The 9,111-nt window shown below is 55.4% G+C and overlaps 1 protein-coding gene across 4 annotated transcripts; it reads right to left on the reverse strand.

Annotated features, from left to right (window-relative positions):
• Positions 1 to 404: 404 nt before the first annotated feature.
• Positions 405 to 7,610, reverse strand: DEF8 (differentially expressed in FDCP 8 homolog). 4 transcript variants are annotated; one of them, XM_058155380.1, is made up of 12 exons: positions 7,465 to 7,610; positions 5,461 to 5,595; positions 4,695 to 4,792; positions 4,430 to 4,579; positions 4,050 to 4,191; positions 3,752 to 3,916; positions 3,310 to 3,437; positions 2,551 to 2,664; positions 2,343 to 2,423; positions 1,968 to 2,108; positions 1,285 to 1,394; positions 405 to 1,150 (listed from the first exon to the last, which is right to left on the reverse strand). In XM_058155380.1, exons 2-12 carry the CDS (start codon positions 5,582 to 5,584, stop codon positions 1,048 to 1,050), a joined length of 1,356 nt encoding a protein of 451 aa, XP_058011363.1. In that variant the 5' UTR covers positions 5,585 to 5,595; positions 7,465 to 7,610; the 3' UTR covers positions 405 to 1,047. The 4 variants fall into 4 exon arrangements, with proteins under 4 accessions (XP_058011363.1, XP_058011366.1, XP_058011365.1 ...); XM_058155383.1 differs by lacking the exon at positions 7,465 to 7,610 and adding an exon at positions 6,876 to 7,435; XM_058155382.1 differs by lacking the exon at positions 3,752 to 3,916.
• Positions 7,611 to 9,111: the final 1,501 nt, after the last annotated feature.

The raw sequence follows: 9,111 nt of genomic DNA on the forward strand, positions 1-9,111 counted from the left end.
TTATCTCCAGGAATGTCTTCAAAACCTGCTGGGCCAAATGCAGGCCTCAGTCAGGATATTCTCACCTTCCTATATAACATGTCTATGTCAGAATCCCAAATAATCCAAATTTATGCAAGAGAAGAGGTGCCTCAAGTCATGATGGCCACCACCCATGACTTGATTGAAAGAGTAGATGACCCAGTGAGAAGGCTCACAACCAAGGCTACATTTAGGCCAGGAGACTTGAATGGAAGATGCTGCCGCCCCCACATCGTCCCTTCTGGCTGTCAGAAGACACAAGAGTTGGAACTGTACCCAAAACTGGATTTTTTTCCAGTTAACGACTTTTAAAGGATGAAATATAAAAATCTTTTTGGAGAGAAGAGAAACAACATCGAAAACAGCCTATAACCACATCAGACTTCAATATTTATGCTTAGCTTTATTTAAAGTGATTTTAGTGCTTGTGATAAATTACTGTGGTATAGAGTCCCATAGTCTCTTTTCATGGCTGGCAGAGACTGTTCTATGATACATCCAGTCCTGGCAATTGCCATCATTTTGGGCTAAGAGGATGGGAAAGGAAAACCAAGTCTCCAAGACAAATGCCTCCAGGTCATAGGAACAACTTTCCAAATGCCACCATTTCTACAGCCTGCCCAGCTGCAGCCATTGTCTTCGCTGAACTATCATGGTCTGTAAAGAAGCCAGAATAGCTGGACTCGGTGCCAGCCAAACAGGGATGATATTACCCAGTTACTGAGGGGAGGTGGTCACCATTTTCCATAAACTCATCTGGCAGCCACTTCTCCACCTCTGCCAGTTGCAGCCAGGACTAAACTCCCTCAGACTCGGAAACTCAAGGAGAATCTTGACATCTGTCCAGAGGTGGAGGGGCAGCATCCTTTGCAGCTTGGCCGTGGCATTCCCACCTCACCCTCCTCTGCCAAGTTTTCTTTCCTCACCAGTCTGAGCTGCTTCTCTTCAAGAAGGACAAGTAAGTCACAGGCAAGCTGGGAATTCTGTGGTTTGGCTGTCATCCCCTCCATTTCAGAGAAGTGACACTTAGGCTTGCAGCTCCATATTGTGCTCCCTGAGCAAGGACTCTTTTCTGAGACTGAGTCGAGCGCATTTGGGGCATGTTGTGGAGTTGTCGTAGAAGCAGTCCCTGGGAGAGGAAAGACAAAGGGCCTGTTAGCTTCCTTCTTCTGGAGGAGCCACCAGCCAGATGGCTTCTACGGGCCTTCTGTTGTTTAGCACTAGAGGAGGCAGGCAGAGGTGGTCGCAAATGCCTGCACTCACCTGTGGAAGACAGCCGAACAGTCCGTGCACATTGAAGTGTGGCTGTCAAAGGGGAAGAGCACATCTCCCTCCTTGCAGAGCTCACACACAAAGCCCTTTGCTTGGCACCTCTGTGAGAAGGAAAAGGGGAAGCTGGTGAGTCACAGTGCCAATCCAAGCCCCTCCAAGCCCTTCACACGACTACCAACCCTGTGCTGCCAAATACCTGCAGCCCTCATATAGACAGACCTAGAAGTGGTTGGGGGAGCGGAGAATTTTCCAATAAAAAATATTCCAGAGAAAAAGAAAATCAATAGAAGAAAATGGTAGAGCTCAACATGACAGAGAGATTTTTAGAGTGTCTCTTGAAAAGCAAAAATCAGCAAGGCCAGAATCTTGCAAATGTGATTGTGATGCACCTGCTCTTCTTATGTGCCACTGAATCTGGGAGGCTCCACCTGAGCCTCTTCTTGATATTACTTTATAGTTCTAGACCTAAAAACATGTTTTGGAGCCTTTTGCTAGGCAAGAGCTCCTGCACCTTTCCACCAAGATCATCTTCCTTTCTTTCTAGACCGGCTTATTTTTTATTTTTACTCCACCCCTGCAGCAACTGGCAGAGAGGACCAGGCCTCTAAGAGCCTCCTTGCACCTCTCTACCAAAGCCGCTCTTGGGCTGCTGTTTCCTGCCCAGCCAACCTTACCTCGCAGTCCAGTTTGATGTGCTTGGCAAAGAGTGTGTGGATCTCCGTCAGGGAGCAGCTGAGCCGCCCGGCGTTGATATCCATCAGGTCTTGCAGGGAATACATCTCGTCATTCTCCACAAAGTGCTGCCGGTCCTGCAGCTGAAGGGAGGCACAAGATTTTAGTCTGCCTGCCCCAGGATGGGTGGGGGGCAAGTGAAGAGGTGGGGAGGAGAGCGAAGGCTGAGAATGGGAAGAGAGTTCTCAGCCTTAGCCAGATGGGTCTTTTCACGCCCTCTCTCACCTAGAAAAGTAAAACCCCCAATCCAACCACCCCGCCTGCCCCATGCTTTGAAGAGGTCCATGGCCCCTGGTTGGACAGCTGCTTTCTCTGACCTGGAGCAGCAGCCGAGCTTCCATGGCCTCCTTGCAGGTGATGAAGTACGGCTTCATGAGCAGGATGTCCTGACGCAGTTTCTGAAGGGGGAGAGCCGATCGAGAAGTGGTTGCTCAACCCACACTGTGGTTCCAGGTGAGAACACCAGCTCAAGAGATGATGCTTTAGAATCCACGGAGGCCCACTTCCAGCCCTTCAAATACTCACCCGGATCTCCACCAGCTCCTCAACGTAATTGAAGAGAAGAGGGTTGGTCTCCCGCAGTTTGAGGACTGGCCGGGACACCATTAGCACCAAGTAGCGCATGCTACACCGAGAGACCTGAAAATCACATTGGCCTCCTGAAGCAGATAGTAGCCCCACACTGCAGGGAAGGTCTGCGACTAAATAGCCCCACAGGGCATCAGAGGGGATCCGGCCTGCCCCTCCTGGATGAATGGAGAGTTCTGTGTGGGATGTGATCTGGGCAGGGCACTTCCTCTCTGCCTCCCCTGGATAATGGGGCCCCATAGAAAGTGTCCTCACTCACATAGTGAGGCAGACAGTAAGCCCCCAGTCCAAGGAAGACACATTTGCATTTCACTCAAGTACAAGACACAGGCTCTCCACCCAGGAAGGGGGTCCCTGCTTGGTTTGTCACCTGCTCTACAAAGCTTCTCTCATCCCATCACTCCTGGTCTGTCCAGAGTCATTTTCTCCAACCAGCTGCCCTCCAGTTTGGTCTGGACGTATGACCTCAGCTGGCTATCATGTCAGGGGATGATGGGAATTGTGGCCCAACGCAACTGAAGGACACCAGTGTGTCCTTCAGACTGGTTCTTCTGGCCCACAGCTGTGACACAGGCACATTTCATTCCCAAGAGCAGGCTGTGTGGACGGGCTCCTCAACTTGATCCTTCCTAAAGCGGCTACTCTCCTCACCTCCTCTGGTTGGGGGAAACGTCATCATCTCCAAGCTCCACTTACCTTGCGGGGCTCAAAGTCCCAGTTGTGGATGACTCTGGCGGGGATGACAGCTTGGTCATTCCAGTGGCAGCTGCTGCAGTAATAGAGGCCTGTGTAGTCACACTGCCGAGCCTCACCTGCGATCCCACCTGTGGCAGAAAGAGCGGAAGTCAGGGGAGCAGGGAGTCCTTGCGAAGCTGGGCAGGTCCCAGTTGCTGGGACAATAAAGAGCCACCTCATTATGGGGTCTCCACCCTCACCCCAGATAGTGCCCTCCAGATAGCTGGAGCGAGAGAGGGGAGCCCAAAAGCCACATCTGCTGGCAAGACCCAAATGGCTGGAAATGGTCCTTCCTGAGCCTTTTGCTGCAGAAGAGCCTGGACTGAAGTGAGGCCTCCTGGCGAGCGAAGCAGGAGCTCCACCCGGGGCAGCTTCCGATTCAGTCCCCCTCCTCCTGGCTTACGGAGAGAGATGGGTGCCCGGCACTCGGCACAGCGATAGTCCTGGCTGTCCAGGCCCGTCTCCGGGCAAATGCTCAGCTCGTACTCGGCCTGGTGGCTGACCTTGGAGCGCACGCATGGCTTGGTGATGAGGTCCAGGCATTTGCTATGGCAGCGATAGGAGCAGCCTGGGAGGAGGGAGAAGGAAGCGCCAGGCTGACCCAAGCCCAGTGCCCAGCCCGTGGAAAGGAAGGCCGGTGCTCATCCTTGCCAGAATCAGACTCCGTAGCAAGGCAGGGAGGGGTGAGGGGGAATGCTCACCCGTGCAGGTGTACCAGGTCTGGATCAGCCCCCAGATAACGGTGCTGCACTTGTCACAAGTCTGCTTCACTCCTTTGCTCTTCTCCTTGTAGAAACGATGCTCCAGGATCACCCGGATGTTGGGCTCATCCTCACTGGGGTCCTGCGGAACATGGGCGGGTTTTACAATCCTTTGCCCTCTGAGCCAAAAGCCCCCTCCCCAAACCCCAGAATCCTGGCAGGGGGCTGGGGCCATTCAGTTGAGGGGAGGGGAGAGGAAGCCCTGCCCTCTTCTTGGAGTGCTGCAAAGCCTCCCAAGAATCCAGATGTTTGGGAACCTCCGATAAAGCAATCACAGCCCATCACCCACCCTTGGGCTGCAGCTGAGGACTGTTCCGCACCTTCAGCTCTTGGAGCCGCAGCCGCAGGTGGATGAGTCGCACCACGGCATCCTTCTGCTTCTCAGAGTTATCTGGCAGCTCCAGGATCCTCTGCTTCCAGTCTTCGATGGCCTGCCGCAGCTGCTCCACATCCGAGGCCAGGAACAGGCCCTGCAGGAGAAGAGCCGCCGCCCGCAGAGGAGCATCCAACCTGTGCTGAGAGCTCCTGGCCTGCAGATTTCCCATTATCTCCTCTCCCACCCACCACAAAATACTGCTTTCTTACCACTGGGCGCGAGAAATGGTCCTCGGCCAAGCCCAGGTCCATGGTGCGCTCTGAGCAAGGAAAGACTGGCTCCTCTGGAGACAATCCCAGATTCACGTCTACATGGGGGGGGGGGGAGGAGAAAAGCAGCCTAGCCTTCAGACAAGCCTGCTCAACACGCAGAGCATTGCCAGGAGAGCTCTGCTTCGGACAGGGCAGAAGAACGGAGAGTCCCGCAATTTTGTCCATCTGGGCTCCGTGTGTCTGGTTTGTTAGAGCCAAAGGTCACCGCTTCCTTCTTTCTGAAGCCTGAAGCCCTCCAGCCTTGTCAAAACTAGCAGCTGGTAAGTGGTGTCTACTTCTGACCGGAACCCCCCATTCCAAGGCCAGTCCCAGTGGACAGAATCAATTCAAGGGCAGGAAGAGGTGTCATGTTGGAAAACAGGAGGGCCCATTTGTCTACTCGGCCCGTGGCAAAGGCCTTGCCCTGTGAGCAAGCGGGACAGCAGTCATCTGGGGCTCCACTTCAGAAATTAAGGTTGCCACAGGAGTTTTGGGATTTTCAGGCAGAACCGATTTCCTGTCCCAGCAGCTGGATGCTGACTTGGAGCCACCCCCAAGGCTGATGTTGATGAGGAGCCCTTGGCCAAGGAAATCCTGCCCTCAAGTTTCCAAAGGGTATCGATCCAGTCTTTAGGGGAAAGGAAGGAAAATCCTCCTGGATCCAGACTAGATCCAGTACTGCCAAGTCCTTCCCAGGGAGAAAGCGAGGAAGGGGAGAGCTCACCTTTCTGAGGAAAGCCCTCTCCGGCCCCGGCTGTCTTCTGCTCCTGCCGATTCTGCAGTGGGGCCTTGTCGAACGGGTTGAGGTGGCCCTGCCGGAAACGGGCCAGCTTCTCATCATATTCCATAGCAGTCCAACCTGCCGGGAACCAAGGCCAGGGGGAAGAGCCTGAGCCACCATCAAAGCATGCCCCACCCGGGCTCGGGGTCTCAGCCTGTCAAAAGCTCCTGGAGTGTTCCCCCCCCCCCCGTACAGTTTCAGCTTCCCAGCAGCTCTTCCCAGCCTCTCAAGCCTTGTTGACATCCTGGGAGGCAGAAAAGCCGGTTCTGCCAGCTCAGATGGTCCTGTGTGCTTTGCAGAGTCATGAACACATCTGGCTGGATAGTTGAGAGCACTTTCTGGAGCAACACGGTTGCTGCCAGTCATATCCCAGGAACGAGCAAGAATTCCAGAAAGAAACCTTGCAAGAAAACAACCGAGCTCAGAGTGTACCAGGGACTCCAAATCCTTCCTCCACCACCTCATGATGTATCAGGATCACTTCTACAGCTTAGAGCTATTGGCGGTTTGGAGTGCAGAATCTCCAAACCCCAATTTCAGTGTCCTGTAATCTCAACTTTGGGAACTCTAGCAGTGCAAAGTCACAGCCTCCCTCCAGGCAAAGGATTCTGAGGTTACTTGCACAACTACCAAGGTGGATTTAGGGAACTCCAGGCTGAGGGCGGAGGGAAAAAAAAGGAAGGGAGCTGAATGAGTCTATAGCCAGCACAGCATGGAGGTGCCTCACTTGGTGTCCCTGAACAGCACAAGCGACAGAGGGAAAGGGGGGGACGCACTCTGCTCCTGTGATGCTCCCCCCATTACTCTCTCTATGGGGTGGGTGTGCTGAGAAAGGACTCCAACCCATCACATTTCCCAATTCTTGGTATCTGACTCTTTTGTTCTAACTCATTTCCTCAAGGTGGTTTTAAAATGACATCATCCAGAGCATCCCTGCTTTGCTGAGCCTATCAGCTGGGTGGATCCTTACCCACAAAGTCTACCTGATGATGATGTAGCTTTTACCACACACACACGGTGGGGGGGGGGGTACCACCAAAGGCCCTGCTGTTTCCACCCACTGTCTGCTGAATAACTTTTCAGGGAAGCCACTGTCAGCTCAGCATGAACCTGAGTTTTTTAAGAGCATGCTCCAAGAATGCCATAAAGGGGAATTAGAATTAAACATGAAAAACGTTTTGCTGAAACTCTTGAATTTGGTATAAAATGCCCACTCGGAGAGCCCGGGACTTAAAACCATTCAAAAATAATGAGGCTAAGTCTGAATCGCTCCTGAATAAATGCTGATCTTTGAACCGTGGCTGTTGGTTTAATCGGCCATAAGGAGAAGCCAGAAGCCCACGGCTAGGTTCACGTACCACACAAAGACAAAAGCGAAGCGACCCTCTAAGGCTCAGCGGTCGAACTCAGCTAGCAGCAACTCCGCTCGGGGTGTCTTTGCAGAGCCCCGGGAGAAGCCCCTCCTCGCCCTGGCCTGGAGACCCGAAGGCTTTCGGGCGATACCTCCGCCTGCTCCCGCTACAGCCGAACAAGGGCCCAGAGGCAGAGTTTGCGCCCCAAAAGGAGCCCCTCGCAGACTCCACGGAGGCAGCACCAGCAGCGACTGCTGACTTCGCTCCGGGGGAAGCCCGAGGCAAGGGGACGGGGGGGCTTTGCATGGCCACGGGGACCAGCTCAGGGAAAGCGCCCGGCGCCCGCCTGCATTTCAACGGATGATCGCTTCGTTCCTTGGTGTTTACGGCGGCTTAGCCACTGGGACGCACCGACTGCGGCCAACCGGAGGCTGCCGGTTCTCTCTCCCCCCTCCACCAAGGTAGCCCGTGGCGGGCACGGGAGGAGCTGCTGCCGCCGCCGCCCTCCGTGCCCGCGGCCGACCGCTGCCAGGGCCGGGAGCCGCGCCACAAAGGGGACGCGCCCGCTTGAGCGGCCGGGGGCAGCTGCCCTTACCTGCTCGCCCATGGGGAGGGGAAGGGCCCGGCCCGGCCCGGTCGGCTGGCCCGGACGCGCCGCTTCCTCCGCTCGCTACATTGTAGCCCGCCGCCCGCTCAGCCCAGCGCGCCCGGAGCGCCCGCTGCTGCCCCCGTGCGGCCGGAGGAGCGCGGCCCATCGCCGGACCCCGCGCGCCGCCTCTGCCGCCGTCCCGGAGGGCGCCCCCCCCGCCCCCCGCCTACCCGCACCGCCCCCTCCCCGGTTGCCTGGACGGCAGCGCGAAGGGCCCTTCCGGTCTCTTCTGCTTCCGCGCTCGCCTTCATCTCCGGCCGCCTTTCTGGTTCTTACAAGGCCCGAGACGGCGTCGAACCCCGGGAAAAGCCGGGCGTGAAAGACAAGGCGGCCTGGCGCCAGGAGCCCCCCCCCCGAAGGGCACCGTTGCTTCTCAGAGGCGCTGCCCCTCCCGCCGGCCCCTTTCCCGGGAGCGCCATCCCGGCCGCCCTCCGGCCCCTTAGAGTGGGGGGGCACAGCCCAGGGGCCTCTAATGGCTCCCTGATGGGGGGGGTGGCTGGGAGAACTGGCGGCATCATCAGACGGTGGGGGGCAGAATCCCCATCCTGGTTCCTTCTCCAGGTCCCACAGCTGAGGGCGAGGCTGGGCCCCGAGGGACACCCCCCCTCCGCTGATGAAGGGGAACCTCACCCCTTTCCCTGCACAGGAGGGGCCTGTTGCAATGGCCCTGAGTGGCACATCGGAGCCAGTAAGTCAGGAAGCCCCCAATGGCTGCGCCTGAGGTGTGAATCTCATAGCTTTGGTGTCCGGGTGGCCGCCTTGACTCCTACTCCAAGCAGCGCTTGCTTGGCTTGAAGTTGGGTTCTCCAAGGACTGATGGCCACTGACAGCCTCCTCTACCCATCCCTCCCTAGTCCATGGTCTGGAATTAAGGAAAAGCTTCATTTAGGGAGCCTTGAGTTTGTTTTCTCAGGAAAATGTTGTAGATGAAGCATAACCGTCATCCACTCATTCATTTGAACAAAATTGCAAGTCCAGCTCAAAGAAGAAATGAGGTGGAATTGCCTTCGTTGCAGGGACTTTCAGAACATTTCCTTGGTTCATGGTTAATATGCATGTCCTTGATGGGGGTACAGCTGCCTCTTTGAAAACAGGCTGGTAGTGCCCCGAGTGGGCATAGCAAGTGCCAAGAAACAAGGGTCTGCAGCACACACACACACACACACACACCCCTTTGCTATCAGTTCAAAAGTGGGGTTGACTCATCCAGAGAAGGGAGGAGGTGTAGTGTTACTTTATGGCTTCAGCAAGGAGCTCCTCTGATGGCTAAATGACTTTTCCTTTGTTTTCATTCAGGCAAGGCCTAGAATCAGGTTATTGGTGGAGAAAGTCTTTGTAGGGAGTAGGGGATAGTTGTGACCACACAACTTAAGCCCCACCTCTTTTTTTTTTATTTACATATGTGCATTGCTTGCAAGTGCCGTCTTCACTCTTTTGACCCCACTCCAAGGAATTTATGCTGCAGTCATGCCCCCCTCCCCCTCCCCCCCAAACCACAAGGAAAATAGCTGGAGACTGTTGTTAGTGCTGTGCATTAGGGTCCCCATGGGAAGAAGTGGGACATCAGCTCTACCTGGCCAGAGGGAGGGGAGG

Source organism: Ahaetulla prasina, chromosome 12 (genome assembly GCF_028640845.1).
Source record: "Ahaetulla prasina isolate Xishuangbanna chromosome 12, ASM2864084v1, whole genome shotgun sequence".
In the NCBI taxonomy this organism is placed as follows: Eukaryota; Metazoa; Chordata; class Lepidosauria; order Squamata; family Colubridae; genus Ahaetulla; species Ahaetulla prasina.

Excerpts from the sequence above, each read along its gene's own strand:
- DEF8 (XM_058155380.1), bottom strand. The coding sequence starts at position 5,584 with ATGGAATATGATGAGAAGCTGGCCCGTTTCCGGCAGGGCCACCTCAAC. Across the intron at positions 2,665-3,309 it reads GGGACTTTGAGCCCCGCAAG|GTCTCTCGGTGTAGCATGCG; the intron begins GTAAGTGGAGCT and ends TGTGATTTTCAG. Across the intron at positions 2,424-2,550 it reads AGGAGCTGGTGGAGATCCGG|AAACTGCGTCAGGACATCCT; the intron begins GTGAGTATTTGA and ends CTCCCCCTTCAG.